We start from the raw sequence: 18,375 nt of genomic DNA on the forward strand, positions 1-18,375 counted from the left end.
GCCGGGTTGTCTCGGAAGCGACGTTATTTAAGTGCAGCCGCTGAGCTGCACCAAAAGCGCGGACGTTCAACCATCGTTCAAGCCTTCAGTGTAGCGTCAAGGCGCTTTGCCAGGTTTATCTGTCTCCCAAACTACGATGTGTATCCGTATACTGATCGGTGTGCTCACGGTGGGCACCAGAATGGACCGTCTCGATCCCACAAGTGCCCAGGATTCCTAGTTTAAACACATCCAAGAAAATATTGAACGGTGTTTATTTCAGTGCCAGCTGCAGGCCAAAATAAAGAGGAGAGCTCATGACGGTGAATTGGGCTGGAGGGAGTGAGACGCACAGTAAGGAAGACCCTATTCTACTGTACTAGGGTCCCCAGGCCATCACTTCGACGATTGGGCAGCCAGCGGGATCACGGACAAGCACACGGTGAAACTAAAAGGTCCGAATTACGAAGGCGCGGTAGAGGAAGCAAGTGGTGTGGTGTTTCTGAGAAGGAGAAGTTGGAGGTTCCGTTGATGAAGTGGGCTGTCGCGTTGTTTGCAAGGCACAGTGAGTTAACATACACTGTGGGATGTTGGCAGCTGCTTGCAGCTTCGCCCCCACCATTTCCCATTCGCGGAGTGCAGGGATCTTTGCACTTCGCGTCAGCCTTACCGAGTCGAACTCTGGCAAACACCGGACCTTCTCGCCAACGTGACCGTGTCCCAGGACTGACGGCCAACTCAAATGCTCCACAACCCGTAACCAGGAGCTATGGAGTCGGCCGAATTTCCGAATTACATTGCGGCCGGGTGCTTGGTTCTTGACCAGGTCGAAAGCAACTTCCCCCACGAGGTCTGGTCGCTGCTCGAGCCGGCGCAGTGGCGTCGTTTCGGGCCATTCACCGAGGCTGACGAGAGGCAGAATGGCTTATCCGAGCCCCGGTATCTTGCACCAGAGATGCAGCGCTGCCTGCTCTCCTCTTCCGGATGCCTCTCACCGTATGCTGGCCTCCTGAGCCATCAGTGGATCCACATGAGCCTCAGCGTCAGCCTCGATGATCCTGCCAAAGCCGTTGTCCGTGTCTACCTTCTCCCCGATGACGTCGAGAATCTCAGGATACCCCGTTGGGATCTCTCGCTGCGGAAGGCCAGGTTGGCTCTCTTGGGGCGGCTGGACTTCTCAAAGAGGACTTGGAAAGGCGAGGCGGGCGCTGCTCGGTCCCCAAGCCCCCGCGCCTTTGGCTCTCCTGATGCCGCGTCCGACTCGGACGGCGGCGAGGGCCAGTCCCTTCTTCAGATGTTCAACAGCATACCGTCCCCTGATCCGAAGCTGGACGACATCCAAGACTTCGATGCCCGTGATGCCGCTTACAGACTCATCGACAGTGAGATAGCCGGTCTTAACACCACTCTGTACTCGTATCAGCGCCGTTCTGCTGTGTTGATGCTTCAGAGAGAGGCGCCGGGGCAGAAGATTCTAGATCCGCGCCTCGTGCAAGTCGTCGACCAGCTCGGAGTCCCGTGGTACTACGACGCGGTCGCAGGCACCAGTTTTCGGGAGCCCAGATATTACGATAGACCGTGTGGCGGCATCCTTGCCGAAGAGATGGGCGCCGGCAAGACTCTGATATGCCTGGCACTGATTCTCGCAACCAGGCATATGCCTTCCTCCATACCCGAGATTTATCGGACAGACAGCCCGGTCGTTCGCCGCCGCCTTGGCAGCCTTGCTGATATGGCGGCAGCTTGCATCACTCGGAACTCGGTCCCCTGGAAGACGGTATTTGGCAGCCTCGAACCAAACGGCATAGAATATACCAACTGTGTTGACGCGATACGGCGGAACCCGGGCTTCTATGAGGTACCCCCACCGCAACGGCGGAAGTCCCGCCAACCAGAGATCGTTTCCACGCCCACAAGAATCTATCTAAGCCACGCTTCGCTTGTCATTGTGCCTCCCAACCTCGTGCAGCAGTGGAAGCAGGAGATTGCCAAACATACTTCCGGTCTCACGGTCCTCGTTGTTGACAAGAAACAGACACTTCCGCCGGGGGTGGAGCTTGCCGAATACGACATTGTCCTGTTTTCGTCAACGCGTTTTGAGAGGATGTGGAAAGGCCTGGACCCCAACTCTTGGGAAGGCGTCAATACTCTGGCACGAGTCCACTTCAAGCGCTGTATTGTTGACGAAGGTCATAAGCTCGGAAATTCTACCCTGCACAAGCGGAGCGACGTACATCTCTTCATTGACCATCTCCGGATTGCAGCGAAGTGGATAGTGACTGGCACACCTTCAAAGGGGTTGTTTGGAGTCGACGACACGCCCAGCCCACAGAGCGAGAGCCAGCAGAGCCACTCCGGCAGACGGCAGGCCGAGTCTTCCCGGGACCTTGAAAAGGATGATCTGAAGCGGATCGGCTCCATTGCGACCTACTACTTGCAGATGAGGCCGTGGGCCAACCTACCAACTGACATCGGGGATTCACAGGCTGACTGGGCTACCTATGTGATGCAGCCGAGGCATTCGTCCCGAAGCGCCGGGCGTGCCGACTGTCTGAAGAACACTCTTGGGTCACTGATTATCCGTCATCGCCTGTCCGAACTCGGCAGCCTTCTACCAACCGTGGACGAGAAGATCGTCTACCTGGATGGTTCCTATCAAGACACCCTTGTCCTGAATCTCTTTTCCATGATGATCATCGCCAACGCTGTCCAGTCCGAGAGAAAAGACCAAGATTACCTTTTCCATCCTCGGCAGAGAAAGGCGTTGATAGAACTCGTGTCCAATCTTCGAAGGGCGAGCTTCTTTGGAGGTTCTTTCTTCTCGCCCGCAGAAATCCGCAAAACCGTTGAAATGGCTGAAGAGTTTCTAAGGGAGGGCAAGGTACCAATCAGTGACGAGGATGACGCCTTATTGCGCGATGCCATTGCAGCGGGCCGGCTAGCGGAGACGAACAGCATCAAGAAATGCGCCCACCTTTTTCACGAGATCCCACTCTACGTCCAAAACTTCCCCTGGGGAGCAGGTCAGTCGTGGTCTCTCGATCTAAAGGAGGGCGACCCGGTATGTACGGATTCGCGCATAGTCCTCGAGCTCCAGAAGTTCCTCCAGCCTCTGGTCGATGCACCTGCATCCCTGCAAATCATGTTCGACAACGGCCGGTTTGCGGAGCGTGGTCTCGAGGCGCGGCTGAAAGGAATTGATGATCAAGACGGTGCATCCGAACCGGCGCCGCAGACGCCCCGTTCGAGAACGCTTGCCGGGAACGCCCAGCTAGGCCAGGACAACGGCATTCCAAGCAAACGACGCTCAGTTATCCTGGGTAAAGGGCCGCCCAAGATAGAGGAAAAGCCCACCATCGCCGATTCCAACGGAACCGGGATCGCAGCACCGCTCGCGGGGACCCAGCTCATCTCGACTGCGTCTGCAAAGCTGTCTTATTTGATCGACCAGATCTCCAAATACCAGGAGCGGGAGCAGATCATCGTATTCTACGAGAACGATAATGTGGCATATTACCTTGCTGGTGTTCTCGAGATTGTTGGTCCCCCTTTGTGACCCTTGCCAAGCCTTTTGCTAACAGAGAGTCTCAGCTCCAAGTTCAGCACCTAATTTACGCCAAAGGGTTAACCCCAGAGCGGAGGGCCCAGTACGTCGCGACGTTCAACTTCAACCCAAAGTTTCGGTAAGGCTTACACCCTCGGTACATGGCGGCGCACCAGCTGACGGGGTTATAGAGTGCTGCTCATGGATATCACCCAGGCAGCCTTCGGCCTTGACATGAAGTCCGCGTCGCGCATCTACTTCATCAACCCGGTGCTCAACCCACAAGTGGAGGCGCAGGCCATCGGGAGAGCAAGGCGCATCAGCCAAAAGAAGCCCGTGTCGGTCGAGACGTTGGTCCTCCGGGGCAGCGTGGAGGAGGTCATTGTCAAGAGACGCGCCGAGATGACGCAGGCAGAGCAATGGAAGTGCCGGTCCATCCTCGATGACAAGCCCATCTACGAGTGGATTCTGAATGCAAAGATACTTCCGCTTCCTGGCGGAGAAGACCTCCCCGGCGCGGAGCAGATGGCTAAGTTGCAGTCGCCGCAGTTTATCTTTGGTCGGGGTTTTGGACGAGAACTCAGTCATCCCGACCAGGATCTGGTTGCCGTGGAGAGTCCGTCTGGAGCGAAGTGGAGCGAGAAGAACGCCGTGCCTACGGTGGGCGAAACGGGAACGGGTCGGAAAAGGCGCTCGCCGGGATTGAGTAGGCCGGCGACTCCGAGCGCTGACGGCGGTCGCCCTCCGAAACGAAGGCCCCGCGTGCGGTTTGCTGACTCTGAAAATGAAGGCGGCGGATAAAGCGCAATTCGTATCATGTTGGGGGATCATGGACATGCTTTGAGCACGGAGGTCCATGGCAGGGAGGCCATGTAATTCGCCAACTACCCGATCCACACAAGATGCTGTGAGGGATGAGGATCCAGAAATGTCTTGCATGAGAACGTGCGAGTAACAACGTGACGTGCGGATGTGATGTCTGCAACGTCCACTCATCTAGGGCTCGTTGTCCCCGGACCAGGGTATTTCTACCCACTTCGTCCTTCCGATCCAAGACAGCGGGGGCACTATACCGTCCGGACTGCAGGGTACCAGACGTGTTGAGAGCATGCTGCAAACATGTTCGCTGTCAGCAGGGTAGAGCGTGAACTTGGGGCTTGCGCGAGGGAATATCGAGTCGTCCCGGTGTTGATACGAGTTGAAGAGTCCCCACTTCGTTGAGAAAACAGGCAATGGTAAAATCCTTTCTCCAACAAACCCACCAGCGTGCATTAGCGCTTCCTAGTTTGTTGTTGCTAGTGTTCGTTGACTTGCCACGCATGTCTTGGACCTGGCATTTCTGAGCAAACGAAGCTGAAACAGAATTAGGTGATGTCGTGTAGGCCACCGCAATGCCCCACCATTCCTTAGATAACCCCCGCGGTTCGGGTCCCGGGCCCCCCCCCCCGGGCTTCTGGTCTAGACTTGCGCAGAGAACACATTCAAGCACCTTCCAAGGTCTTTCTGACGTGGGTTTAAGAAAAGTCACTGCGCAGCGCCGCGCAGATGATCGACAAGACGGCGCGGCCAAGTCGGTGGAGACTTATTGGACAGCACATCTGCAATCTGCAAACACTTCGGAGACACGACGCGGTGCAGCACGCCCGGACCCTGACAATCTGGACAAGAAAGCTGCTGTCCGGTTGGTTCGGGCTGAGCCCTTGGGCACTGCGGGGCAGCCACCTTTCCAACCACAGACATTGTCTCGTTTTCCCGGCCCGGCGGTGCAGAAGAGGGATAGAGAATTGGACGGGGCTGGACGGAAGGCCGAGAGGTGGGTGCGCAATGGCATGGCGAAAGCTTTTACGCAAGTTGCCATCAACGACGGGGAATGCCACTTAAGCCCGCGTGTCCCCCCTGGCACCCGCCCTCTCTCGCGCGCTTTCCCTCGAAAACGAGGGCAGCCTTCATCATACCAAGAGCGGGGGTTGACTGCCGGATCTCTTGTGCCGTCGCGCATGACGCCTCGACGTGGTGTTCCAATCATCTCGCTCGGCCCCGAGGCTGCCACCGACTGCCGACGCGAGCATTGAGGGTGCAACCCAAGCGTTCCCGAGTCGTCGCCCGCCTGATCCACACGTACTCGGCGACTCCAAGCACACCAATTCTCTATTTCGCCCGTCCGCCACCCGCATCAAAGACAGCCGCCGAGTAACACTAGGACTGTGCCTGTGTGGGTTCACTAAAGACGCACAAAAAGGAGGCTGGGTCCGTCCCGGGTGCATGTCCTCTCCTTCATCCATCGGCCTATTTCGATCAAGGACATCATAACTCGATGAGTGCCGGATAGCGAAGCGGGGCACCACCAAACCCCCACGATCAACGAGAGGGATAATGCGGCTGAGACCTCGAATCCCGGGACCAGCACTCTTAACCCTCGGGGCGATCCCGATCGCGGCCATTTCCCTCACGGTATTCCCTATTCAGGACCCCAACGAAAGAGGGCGGCTTGTGGCTCGCACAGCCTAGGCAACCCTGCGCTGTCAGCCTCTGCAGATCCGACCATGAGCAGCAGCCCCGCAGCCTCGCAGAGGTCTTCATGGCCCTGGAGGAGCAGGTCGAGACGACGCAACAGCGAGAGTTCCGTTGCCTCTCTGAAAGAGGTGACGACAGCCAGGAACTCGCTCTCGGCAGCTGACGCCAAGGGCGCCGACGTGATTCGCAGCAAGGCCGCCGAGTTCTTGGCGTCTTATCGAGTTGAACGTCGTTCCATTGACCAGGAGGCGGTTGTCGTGGGTGCTAGCCCATCTAAGAACACCCGGAGGACACACTCACGGTGAGCAATCCTGTCTCTTCTGACCTTCGCGCCATCTTTCGCCCAACCATTCTCTCATCTTCTCTGCCACACCTACCCACGCGCTTCCCCCCTTGTCGCGTCGCCATTTGTCGGCCTCGCACCTTCAGCGGAGCGTCTTTTGGGAGCTGGCGGGAGCCTCGCCTTTCGGTGACCGCACCCCTGTCCCTGTCCCACCATGGTGTCATTGCTGCGCTCGGCTCCCAGGAGCCCCTTTTCTCCACACCGACCATCCATAAGCTCGGATACTCTTCGCGGTGCCTTTTCGTCGGCGTACGATGTCGAACCCATTTTATCGTTACCCTTGATTGCCGCTTAGCGGTCTCCTCGAAGAGGGCGGCAGTGTTTAATAATAACAACAACAACAACAACAAGAGGACGTACCTTGACGCGCTCCAATAGCCTGTCAGCAGGCGTCTTTGCAATTTCCATCGCGTGCTAGTGGCGTTCTCCAAGCACGTTCAGCGACAGGGCTTCTCCCACCACCAGCCCATTGGCGATCGAGGCCTCAGCAAGCGCTCGGGCTTCTCGGCACCCACGCTGTCCTTTGCGCTTGCAGCTTCTCGCTTGAGATGCAGCGTAGGCAGTCGTCGTCAACCGTCTCGCAAAGTTGCAGATTGGGCCTCTGAGTCAGTCGTTATCCAGCAAAGCAGGCAAGCCGCCCGAAGCCCGTAACTGAGCGCCGGGGCGGCCCCGGGGCTGAGATCTGCATGTCATTTTAAAATCGCGACTTGGCCCACCATCGTTCCATCGCCGCAAAAGAGGCTCTCTCTCCTTTTCCACATCTTCTCTGTGCATACCTACACTTTCTCCTCTGCCTCGCGGCTTGTAGATTATTTCATTCTAGGACGCAAAAGCCGGCCCGCTAACTAGAGATTCATATCCTCGGTGTCTTACAGGCCTCCGCCAGCCTTCTTCAACCGCTACAATCGGCACACCCTCTCTGCCACTGCCTCGCAGCGGTATTCTCTTGGCAGTTACAACGATGACGCGCTGTTAAAGCCGCCTGCCCCACGTTTCCGGACCTCTTCCTTCGGCGAGCCGGCGCGGGCTTGGATGCCAACTGCTGCGCCTGCATTCGAGGGCTTTCCCTTCCAGCCTTGGTCGCTGACGGACCGCGTCCCCATCACCATGTACCCTCCCGAGGAACAGGAGTTCGTGTTGAGGACGCAGCGGGCGAGCGCGAGGGTTCAACAGATCACGGGCTTCCAGTCCGGTGGGAAGGCGCCTGAGATGGACCATGTGCCCATGATCCACATGCCCACGGCTTTCCCCGACAATCCGTTGCCGAATCAGGAGCGCCCCGGGGGATACAACAAGCCGCGGCGGTTATCGAATACCAGCGTCAGCACCGCGTCGAGCAGTGCCGTGTCCGGCCGCGACAGCTTCGACGGCCGTATACGCAGCGTTTCTGTCAGTAGCAGCCAGACGAGCATCGAGTCTTGGCCGAATAGTCCTGGGGTGGCCCCGCGCGCGAATCCGACATGGCAGATGCAAGGTGGTGCTCCCCACGGACAGTACCACCCCTGGCAGCGACCGGCGCCCATCAAGACGTATCGGCGAAAGGCTCAACAAGGGGAACTGTTTGCGGCATTGCCGGGCGAGGTCTTGGAGCTGATCCTCGACGAGCTCCGCAAGCTTCACCTTCGACCAGGGAGCAGCAGTTGTGCGACGTGCTGGATGCGGGACTGCTGTTCAGCTGCCGTCAGCGCCCGCAAATTCCTCAAATATGCACGGGAAGCTCTGTATCAGCATGTCTACCTGGTCGGGCACGAGGGACCGAATATGAAGAAACGGACCAAGTCGGCTTATGGATCGAGGCTGGTCCTACTGCGCCGGACGTTGAGAGCAAACGAGCAAATAGCAGTCATTGTGCGGTCATTGAAACCACCGGCGTTACCGCCTGGTGTTGGCGTAGTCGAGTACAACGACCTGGTTGCGTCGGTGGTGATGGCATGTCCGAACCTCGAACGGTTGGTTGGTTTCTACCCGACGTACCACCACTCATTTCAGCGGTTGTTTCAGGCTCTATCGACGCGGCCGAAGCTGAAGGAGATGAACTGGATCTTGGAGCCTTCGCTGGCTCAACAGCAACACCAGCCGCGTAGCGCTGCGCAGATCTCCCGCTGGGGATCGGGAGAGTTGCAGCCAAGAAAGTGTCGGTTGTTTTTGGATTATCATAGGGATTGGAGACAACTGACGACGCTTGTCGTCCACTGCCAGCCAGGGGCAAATCCGGGTCCGGCCGCTCTGCTGCGGGACACAATCCGATCCCTCCCGTCTCTGCAGAACCTCTACCTCTCCCGCATTCCTCATACAGCTTTTAACGACAATATCCTCATCTCGCTTCCGCGGCTACAGAAGCTCTCGCTGAGCCACTGCACCGGAGTCACAACCGCCGGGCTCTCGTGCATGGCGACGCGGCCGAACAGCGCCTTTATCAGGACGCTTACTCTGATACATCAGGATGTCGAATCGCTCCCCGCCGTTGCCAGAATTCTTGCCTATCTCACCTCCCTCGAAACGTTCAACATCGTGCAGACGTACGCGCCCGCCATGCCGCCAGACGAGTACATGATCTTCTACCCCTACCTTGCCTCCCAGTCCCTCCGCAGACTCCACTGGGATATTCCCTACCTCCCCACGTCCGCTACGGCCGCCGACGCCATCCTCGCACGGAGCATCAGCGCGGGCGGCTTCCCGTCGCTCCGCACCCTCTGCGCGCCGAACGACCCGGAGGGCATCTTCCAGACCCTCTGCGCGCCGCGAGACCGGATCGACCACCCCGCGGACCGCTACCGCGGCGGACAGGCGCACTACCACCCGGGCCACACGCGCAACGCGTCGAGCTTCTCGTCCACGCACACGGGCGGCGGCCGCAGCAGCTTCGTCCACGGCGGGGGCAGCGCGGCCGGCTTCAGCACGCCGCCGCCGGCCAGCCCGGCCTTCGCCCCGCCCGACGCCTTCCTCATGATGTCGGTGCCCAACAGCAACCTGCACCAGGCGCGGCTGGCCGCGCAGGCGCGCCTCGAGGCGGCGCAGCGGTTCCCGCGCTACTTTGTCAACGTGGTCGACGAGCACGGCGCCGTCATCGAGAAGTTTGGCGTCGGCGCCTTCCTGGGCACCGTCGAGTCGCGCGTGCGCTACGTCCTCACGCCCGAGGGGAGCCTGGGCGGCACCGACGAGGGCGGCGGCCTGGTCACGGTGGAGGGCATGATACGGGACGACGGAGGCGAGGCGCTGGTCCTGGGCGGTTCCGGCGGCGACCAGGGAAAGGGGCAATCTGGCGGGGGGAAGAAGAAAAGGGGGAAGGGACACGATGGGACGGGGTCGGGGACGGACGGGGAAGGCGGGAATGTCCGGACGCGGGAGGGATGCACGGGCCGGTGGAATACCTTCAGCGGGGCGGTCGTGGACAAGAAGGACCGCGAGCGGTGGTGGCATCAGGAACGGGGGAGGTGGAGGGGGGTGGAGCTTTCGTGAGGCGGAACCCTCTCTTAACGGCGTTGGCGGAGAAGCTCGTGTGTCCGGTGGTGTTTACGGTCGTTGTGCGCCGAGTCTGGGCGAGATTGTGGTGCTAGCCCCTCCCCAACCCCAACCCCCCCTGCACGACGTTATGACTGGGCCCTCGTTGGCTTTTTGGTGTATTAATACCTTTGTTGCTCATAGTATCTATCGTAATTCACGACGCCATGACCAAGGTACCAACCTAGTGATATTGGTTCTTTTGGATCGAAGACCCATGAGTTGGTGAAACGCATTCGATCGCTTGAGCAAACGAATTCAGTGATCAAGCAGTGACCACATGACGCGATAATCACACCTCCAAGGGTACGTGATTTGTATAAATATCACGAAGAGCCATTCAGGTGCAGGTTGCCGGTTCACTTCCTTTAGTTGGACTTGATCCAATATCTACGGGGGTTAGGGTTATTTGACCATCGGCTTTACCGGGGAATTGGAGGTGGCGGCGGCAATTAGAAGCTCGACGTCATTTTCTTCTGGTCGAGCTTCCCACTTCGAGTTTCTCGACTCCGAACGCATTGCCTCGACCCGTGCGAACAATCCCGCGAGCACCACACTTACAGCCCCATTCTTGATTGTCCTTGATCACTTCTTCGTTCTGGGCGCGACCGGACCAGAACTTTGGAGACGCGGCTTGTAGCTGCGTTGCTGGAACCACAGGTACCGAGCGTAATATGCAACCACCCATGATGTCCAGCTCCGGGCGAGCTGCCACCTACCTATGCGCCGCGTGCCGGAGACAGGCTCTGGAGGCCCTGGCGGCTCGGGCAACGGTATCGAGAGCCGTCTTTTCCACGGCGGCTGTGGCGCCAGTAGCGTTCGCGACAAGAACCCCCCGGACCGCCGTATCACGCGCCGCACCGAGGAGCGTCGTCAGCTGGGCCTCCCAAACCCGTAACACCTCGACCTCCACGCATCCCCAGACCACCTCCCCCCCAGCCTCCTCGTCACCCGTCCCAGCCTACTACGCGCTCTTTCCAGAAACCCTCCCCGACGGCCCTCCGCCCAAGGGGAAGTTCGCCATCGACGTCCGCGCCCTCCGGCGCGAGTTCCTCCGCCTGCAGGCGGCCTCGCACCCCGACTTTCACCACTCGGCCGCCGCGGAGCCCTCCTCGCAATCGCCATCGTCATCATCCTCGCCAGACAAATCCCCGGCGCGCCTCCGCGCCGAGGCCACCTCGGCGCTGATCAACCAGGCCTACAAGACGCTCTCGTCGCCTCTGCTCCGGGCGCAGTACCTCCTGCGCGAGCTGCACGGCGTGGACCTCGAGGCGGACGAGCGCGGGGCCGAGGCGGCGGCGGATGCGGAGCTGCTCATGACGGTGCTGGAGGCGCGCGAGGCCATCGAGGAGGCCGAGACGGAGGCGGACCTGGACGAGGTGCGGGCCGCCAACGAGGGCCGCATCCGCGAGTCGGAGGAGGCGCTGGGCCGGGCGCTCGAGCGCGCCGACGTCCCCGCCGCCAAGGACGAGGCCGTCCGCCTGCGCTACTGGGTCAACATCAGAGAGGGGGTGGATAATTGGGAGCGCGGCAAGCCCGTCGTCCTGCAGCATTAGCGGCGGCCGGGGCCTGGTTGGGGAGGATTGGTTTTGGCTGGTGCTGCTGACGTTCGGAAACTGGGGTTGGGTATGTCGAGTCTTGAATTGGGGAGCTTCTCGATTTCGCTGCCATCTCGTCGGTGGATGGATGACGCGGATGCGCCGTGCTGAGCAAATATCATAATATCGGGCAGGATATCAGGAGACAGAGATGCAGCTTTTTGTGACGGGCAAGCTCAGTCCAGTCAAAGTAGCAGAGAGCTTGTGGAATTGCTGGGTTCAAAGATGGTCGGGGCATTGGCCTCCATTTTTGTGCCCCCTCCTCCACCATCGTACGATTTTGACGTCGAGCGTAAATAAGCGCGTCGTGGGAGCCAAAGCTCTACCCCTCCCGTTCCTGACCCCGGATGAGGAACCTCTAGATAGAGCATGTCCAAGTATGCAAATTTGGAAAAGTTTATCAGCCGAGATTTGTTATAATGCATCGGGTTGACTTCATTATTTCAGTGCCAATACTCCCTGTTGCCCCTTAAACGCCGTGCATGTGCAGATATCATCGTAAATACTGAACGTGCCAATTCTTTGGCCGACGCAAACCAGAACTGGCACCATCAAATGCCGCCAAACTGGTTTTGCGGGATGCCGTGGTAGAGTGTGGTCATCAGCATGGCTTATCCATATCAGAAACACCATCTCACAGGGCAGGCCGAAGAGCTAGAACCATGGAAGACTCAAAAGGGGAAAAAGAAGGAGTGTGCTGGGCACTGTCATTTTCCCTGAGGAGATGGAAGGTTGCAGAGCGCAGCCTTGCAGGCCGGGTTGGTGCCAGCTTTTGATCACCAGACAGTGACGGGAGCTTCAACCCGGCAAACGCTAGTATGATATCCTAAAAAAGAGCTCGAGCGCCTTGAGCTATAAGCGTAGAAAGAGCAGTGGAACCATGCAGGAGGCCAAAATCGGAGGACAGGCAAAACTCTACAATCGGTTAGGCCGCTGTCGAGATCCCTGGAGCAATTCCATTAGTATTTATTCGGAGCATCGTTTAAGTGTTGCAGCGGCAAATTCCGTAGATAAGGTTGATGTGCAATGGCTGCCTCGCTGAGAGCGGCAGTTGAACAGAACTTGGCAAAAGCTCAAGCTAGGCTTGTACAGTACACATTAAGTCTCGGATAGGTAGGCCCACCCACTGTAGTAAGATATCTAATGTATGCTACACTACACTAGATTGACAGCCCTTCCCCGGCTTGTCCCCGCAGATCTTTGCAACCCATCAACCCCGCCAAACCCCACATCCAGGCTGCAGCCAGCAACTTCAAGCTCCCAGCATCCATCGCGAACCATCGCTCAGCCTTGCCAGGCACTTTGTAAAGCACTCCCGTTCCCTAACCACCTCCTGCCAACCAACCACCGCCAAGCCATTCCACATACTATAAATTATCAAAGCTGGTCCTGCTGCTCCTTTTTTCATCCCACCTCCCGTCTCACCGCTGAGGCTCGAGGATGGCGTCGTCAGCAAAACCCGAGGCACTCAAGAATGCTCTCAAGCAGGCACGGACACATCCCGAGCCGGCGGTAGAGCTCAAGAGGATTCTCGCGGATATCGGGTCTCTGCCCCCCCAATTACCCATCGCGACCGCCCTTATAACCGTCGCAGATGACATCTTGACGGACCCCATCGGCGTGGTCGCCACGCGATCCGTCCTCGACGACCTGATCGCCGCCCTCCGCAGGCCCGAGAACCACGACGTGTGGATCGAAGTCGGCCAGCACATCCTCCGGGCAATAGCAAGCGGCACCCCGCTGGCCTCGTCCCTGGTCGAGCAGGCCGCCACGCTGCGCGAGCTGGTGGCCACGGCGCACGAGGCCAACGAGGACTTTCTCGACGCCGCCAAGGTGCTCGCCGAGATCCCGCTCGACAGCTCGCAGCGGCGGGTGCCCGACGCCGAGAAGGCGGCCGTCTGGATCCGCATCGTGCGCAACCACCTCGAGGTGGACGACAGCACCGCGGCCGAGACGTACCTCAACAAGCTCAAGAACGTCATGCACACGGTCGACGACCCGGAGCTCAACCTGCACTTCCGCCTCAGCGCCGCCCGCATCCAGGACTCGAACCGCCAGTTCCTGCAGGCCGCCAAGAGCTACCACGACATCAGCTTCTCGCCCGCCATCGCCGAGGAGGAGCGCCTGCACACCCTGGCCATGGCCATCAAGTGCGCCATCCTGGCCCCCGCCGGGCCCCTGCGCAGCCGCGCGCTCGGCCAGCTGTACAAGGACGAGCGGTCGGCCGGCCTGGAGGAGTTTGGCATCCTCGAGAGCATGTTCTTCGACAGGCTGCTGAGCGCCGCCGAGGTGGACAAGTTTGCGCAGGGGCTGGCGCCGCACCAGCTGGCCAAGACGTCGGACGGCTCGACGGTCCTGGCCAGGGCCGTGGTGGAACACAACCTGCTGAGCGCGAGCCGGCTGTATCTCAACATCGGCTTTGACGAGCTGGGGCTGTTGCTGGGCTTGGACGGGAGCAAGGCCGAGGATACGACGGCCAAGATGATTGAGCAGGGTCGGCTGTCCGGGTCCATCGACCAGATCGACAGGATCATCTGGTTTAGCGGCGGCGAGGCGTCTGGGGAGAAGGGCAGCGGCCGCGCAGAGGTGCTAGTGGGCAAGGAAATGCGGCGGTGGGATAGCAACGTACAGGCACTGGCCGAGGATGTGGAGCGGGTCACAGATGCCCTGCAAGCAGAGTTTCCAGAGTTTGTGGCCGCTCATATTGAGGTTTGAGAGGACGGATAGCACGTCCCAGGACATGGCAGTATTCATGTGGTATCAATGCCCGGTACCGTAGCCGTTTGCCAACAGGGGTGTAGGGCAAAAACATAACAAGTCTAGAAATATAAACAAAGAAGCACACAAGAAACCAACCGTTCCCCCCAGATCCACATCGTCCCAGAGCCTTTAAATCAGCGCTGTAATACGCCGAAGCGCCCGTCCTGTCCCTTCCCCCCCTACCTTACAATCACCTTACAATCCCGTACCTCTGTCATTGCGGACCTAGTCCAGGTCAGCACGCCGGACTACGATGTAGCCCTGGTCGATCGCCTTCGGGTCACCGGCCTCCTCCTCAAATAGTGTATTGTCATCCTTGAACATCCGCCGCCGTTTCGCGGGCGACAGCTCGTTCGTCTTCTCTCGTGCCATGATGCTAACCAGCGCAATGCCGACTTTATTGCCTATAAGATCGTAGCCGTCGGGTGTGAAGTGGAGGTTGTCGTCCCAGTACCTCTCCTTATCGGCGTCTGACATGGAATAATACGTTACGGCCCTGTTGAGGTCGAATACGTGGCTGGGATATTTGGTCAGTTGCGGGTGGGGAGAAGCTCAGTCCCGGGGTTTGCCGACGCACAAGCCATTCCTCTTATACCCCCTTATCAAGTCATTCAGTTTATTCCTCCGCGCGTCGACCCTCTCCCGTACGGGCCCGCTCAACGCGGCCTCGGGAACGGTGAGCGCGAGCACCTTGCACCCGTTCTGGAGGGGGATGTTCCAGATGATCTTGAGTTTCTCAAACACCTCTTCGGGAGGAAAGCCCATGCCGACGTCGCTGATGGTTCTTGACGTCAGCGAACGTCGGAAGACAAGAGGGAGAGGGATGCAGAGAGAAAGAACGTACTTTGTGCCCCCCAGCACGATAGCCCAGTCGTAATATTTCCCGTCCTCGCTCCTGATCGGGTTCCTGGGGCCGACTAGCAAGAGCGCCGCCCAGATCCACGTCAGCATCCATCTGTCTCCTTTCCGGCCGCGCCCAAAAAAAAAAAAAAAAAAAATCAAAAAAACAAAGGATGGAACCATATCATCAACAGCAACATCATCATCATCACCATCAACATCATCAGCAGCAGAGGCAACAACAACAATTCACCACCCACACTGATTTTGCATCCTGCCCAGGAACGCAGACATGACCGACGCGCCCGACACGCCGTCCTCGACCGCCTCGATGTCCAGGTGCGGGAACGCCATGGCCACCATCTGCTCCAGCTTGGCCGTGTACGGGTGGTGGATCGCGCCCATGGCCGAGTACCCGGCCGTCAGCGAGTCGCCGAGGCAGAGGATGCGCAGCTTCGGGCGCGCCGCCGCCATCGTGCCGAGTGCGCACCCCAGCTTGGGAATTTTTGTCCCGTTAGGGGGAGGGGAGGAGGGGGTTTGGAACGGCGGTAATAAACGTGTTGTTGTCGTGTCCGCGCGAATGACGTGCGCGGCGGGGCCGGTGAGCCAGGGTCGGTTTTACGGCGGCGGCGGAGGCGGAGGCGGCTGGTTTTGACGTCGCTTACTTCTTCTTTCTTCGGGTACTTCTCCGGGAGAAGGGAGTAAGAAGAAGGTGTAGGCGGATTTGTCGTGAGGTCGGTTCGCGAGGTCATCGAGTCAAACGGCAAGTCAACCTGATGCGCACGGGGCTGAGGCAGCTGAGCAGGTGGATGGTGGGGGTGGGGCTGGGTCTGGGCCTGACATGGAACCCCTGTAGGAAGATCTTCCGATGTGGAGCCCGAGCTCGGCCCTGCGAGATAGACTGGAGAAGCATTTCGCTGGGAGTATAAAAAACCAATGACCAGCTTCAGACTGAGATGCTATGTGATCCGCATAAATGCCTTTGATACACGTGGATGAGATGAGAACATCCAGTCTCATGGCGGTTCTTTCGGGCTAGTGTCTCTCAGCATCCTCCCGGGGATCCATCACCCCTAAATCATTTCTCTGGGTAGCCATACCTAATGGGGAGGAAACCGAGATACTGGGTTATACCTGAAGTAGCGCATACCTTACCTTACCATTCGGTAAATCTCATGTCTTCTTCGAATTTCAGGTAAATAACCAAAACCGAGCTGAAAACACACCTCTCGGGTGAGCATTACAGCGAACTCACCGCCGTTCTCGGTGGCCGGCCCTGCCAAGCTCTCGATGCTTCAGGTTCCCCAAAGTTATCCGCTACCCCACAGCGGGGACGGCGAGGCGCAGACCACCAACAGTGGGCTTTCAGGGGCCCGGGGCCCAATCGCCGAGCTCCCAATTGATATCGGCATCCGACTCCGCATGACCTTCCGATCGGCTTAAAATGCTCCCCAAGACGGCTCGGTCTCGAATTCTCGGCTGAGCTGTCTTTCGATCTCTATGGAATACGGAGAATAGCAAGAGATTGTCCCGTATCCAGCCCAAGATGACGAAAGTCTTTAATGCAGAAGAAGGCATGCTCCCACCAAACTCCCCTACTACCAACGTCGGAAACTGGACACGATCGCTAACACCGCTCTTCCGCCTCCAGTCACAAAACACACTTCGGCCGACAGCTGCTGGGTAGTGATCCACGGCAATGTCTACGATGTGACCGAGTTCCTTCCCGAGCACCCGGGGGGTTCCCGAATCATCCTGCAGCTCGCCGGACGGGACGCCACGGCCGAATTCGACCCGATCCACCCGCCGGGCACCCTCGAGGAGAACCTCAAGCCGGAGGCGAAGCTCGGCACGGTCGACCCGGAAAGCCTCAAGAAGCTCCAGCGGCTGAGTGCCGCCCACGCGAAAGCCGCGGGAATGTCGGACGAGCAAAAGGCGTCGCCGCCGCCCCTACACACGCTCCTCAACCTCGACGAGATCGAGGCCGCCGCCAAGATGCAGGTCTCGCGCAAGTGCTGGGCCTACTACTTCTCGGCCGCCGACGACCTCTACAGCAAGTCGTACAACAACGCCGTCTACCGCAGCATCCTCCTCCGCCCGCGTGTCTTTGTCGACTGCACCGTTGCCGACACGTCGACGACGCTCCTGGGCCACCGCGTCGGGACGCCGCTCTACGTCTCGCCCGCCGCCATGGCGCGGCTGGCACACCCGGACGGCGAGGCCGGCATCGCGCGGGGCATCGCGCGCTTCGGCGCGATGCAGCTCATCTCGCACAACGCGAGCATGTCGCCCGAGCAGATCGTGGCGGGGGCCGGGCCGGACCAGGTATTCGGGTGGCAGCTGTACGTGCAGACGAACCGGGCCAAGAGCGAGGCCATGCTGGCGCGTATCGCCCGGCTCGGGGACCGGTTCAAGTGCGTGGTCCTGACGCTCGACGCGCCCGTGCCGAGCAAGCGGGAGCACGACGAGAAGGCCGGGCTGGAGGCGCAGCTGGTCATCGAGTCGAGCAAGAGCGACGAGGAGAGGGCCAAGCCCGACTCCAACAGCGGGGTCGGGAAGCAGCTGTTCTTCGGCACCGCGGCGGATCTGACCTGGGACACGACCCTGCCGTGGCTGGCCCAGCACACGAGCCTGCCGATTGTGCTCAAGGGAGTCCAGACGCACGAGGACGCTTACCTGGCGGCCCAGTACGCGCGCAAGCACCCGGGTTCCATCAAGGCGGTCATCTTGTCGAATCACGGAGGGCGCTCGCTCGACACGGCGCCGCCCGCGGTGCACACGCTGCTGGAGATCAGGAAGTACTGCCCCGAGGTGTTTGACACGATCGAGGTGTGGGTGGACGGCGGCATCAAGCGTGGGACCGACGTTATTAAGGCGCTGTGCCTGGGCGCGAAGGCGGTTGGCGTCGGGCGGGCTGCGCTTTGGGGGCTTGGTGCTGGCGGGTGGAAGGGGGTGGAGAGGACGTTTGAGAGTGAGTCGGTCTTGTTCTGCGCCGGTTCTCAACCGCTGCTGCCGCCTTGGAAACGTCCGGTAGACGCTGATCAATTTGTCCTGTGTAGTCCTACAAGGAGAGATCGAGACGTGCATGAAGATGCTTGGAGCCAAGGACCTCTCGGAATTGGGGCCGCGCTTTGTGAGTGGCAATCCCCCGGCTCAGTCGTCTATCCCTCAAACGGCCGTTTCCACGCTAACCCGGTCGACCGCAGATCAACAGCCGAATGGTGGAGCGGGACATTTTCGATGGTGGCGCCGGGCTCGACAAATCGGGTCTGTGGACGTCCCGCGCTAAACTCTAA

General features: G+C 59.3%; 7 protein-coding genes across 7 annotated transcripts; 5 read left to right on the forward strand and 2 right to left on the reverse strand.

Annotated features, from left to right (window-relative positions):
- Nucleotides 1–748: 748 nt before the first annotated feature.
- On the forward strand, nt 749–4,324 carry MFIFM68171_01650 (uncharacterized protein; the record flags this gene model as incomplete). The annotated part of the gene is made up of 3 exons (XM_071057072.1): nt 749–3,517; nt 3,571–3,662; nt 3,715–4,324. 3 exons carry the CDS (start codon nt 749–751, stop codon nt 4,322–4,324), a joined length of 3,471 nt encoding a protein of 1,156 aa, XP_070913173.1.
- Nucleotides 4,325–6,066: 1,742 nt separating this feature from the next.
- MFIFM68171_01651 (uncharacterized protein) lies at nt 6,067–9,839 on the forward strand (the record flags this gene model as incomplete). Its single annotated transcript, XM_071057073.1, has 2 exons — nt 6,067–6,338; nt 7,256–9,839. The coding sequence occupies 2 exons, from the start codon at nt 6,067–6,069 to the stop codon at nt 9,837–9,839; spliced, it is 2,856 nt and encodes a 951-aa protein (XP_070913174.1).
- A 716-nt stretch (nt 9,840–10,555) lies between these two features.
- On the forward strand, nt 10,556–11,437 carry JAC1 (molecular chaperone; the record flags this gene model as incomplete). The annotated part of the gene is made up of 1 exon (XM_071057074.1): nt 10,556–11,437. One exon carries the CDS (start codon nt 10,556–10,558, stop codon nt 11,435–11,437), a length of 882 nt encoding a protein of 293 aa, XP_070913175.1.
- Nucleotides 11,438–12,900: 1,463 nt separating this feature from the next.
- On the reverse strand, nt 12,901–13,518 carry MFIFM68171_01653 (uncharacterized protein; the record flags this gene model as incomplete). Its single annotated transcript, XM_071057075.1, has 1 exon — nt 12,901–13,518. One exon carries the CDS (start codon nt 13,516–13,518, stop codon nt 12,901–12,903), a length of 618 nt encoding a protein of 205 aa, XP_070913176.1.
- CSN4 (COP9/signalosome complex subunit Csn4) lies at nt 12,920–14,194 on the forward strand (the record flags this gene model as incomplete). Its single annotated transcript, XM_071057076.1, has 1 exon — nt 12,920–14,194. One exon carries the CDS (start codon nt 12,920–12,922, stop codon nt 14,192–14,194), a length of 1,275 nt encoding a protein of 424 aa, XP_070913177.1.
- A 270-nt stretch (nt 14,195–14,464) lies between these two features.
- MFIFM68171_01655 (uncharacterized protein) lies at nt 14,465–15,553 on the reverse strand (the record flags this gene model as incomplete). Its single annotated transcript, XM_071057077.1, has 4 exons — nt 14,465–14,756; nt 14,817–15,014; nt 15,084–15,156; nt 15,340–15,553. 4 exons carry the CDS (start codon nt 15,551–15,553, stop codon nt 14,465–14,467), a joined length of 777 nt encoding a protein of 258 aa, XP_070913178.1.
- A 1,072-nt stretch (nt 15,554–16,625) lies between these two features.
- MFIFM68171_01656 (uncharacterized protein) lies at nt 16,626–18,375 on the forward strand (the record flags this gene model as incomplete). The annotated part of the gene is made up of 4 exons (XM_071057078.1): nt 16,626–16,653; nt 16,731–18,050; nt 18,139–18,212; nt 18,286–18,375. 4 exons carry the CDS (start codon nt 16,626–16,628, stop codon nt 18,373–18,375), a joined length of 1,512 nt encoding a protein of 503 aa, XP_070913179.1.

The sequence above is a fragment of the Madurella fahalii genome (genome assembly GCF_045866475.1).
Source record: "Madurella fahalii IFM 68171 DNA, scaffold_1, whole genome shotgun sequence".
Classification (NCBI taxonomy): Eukaryota; Fungi; Ascomycota; class Sordariomycetes; order Sordariales; genus Madurella; species Madurella fahalii.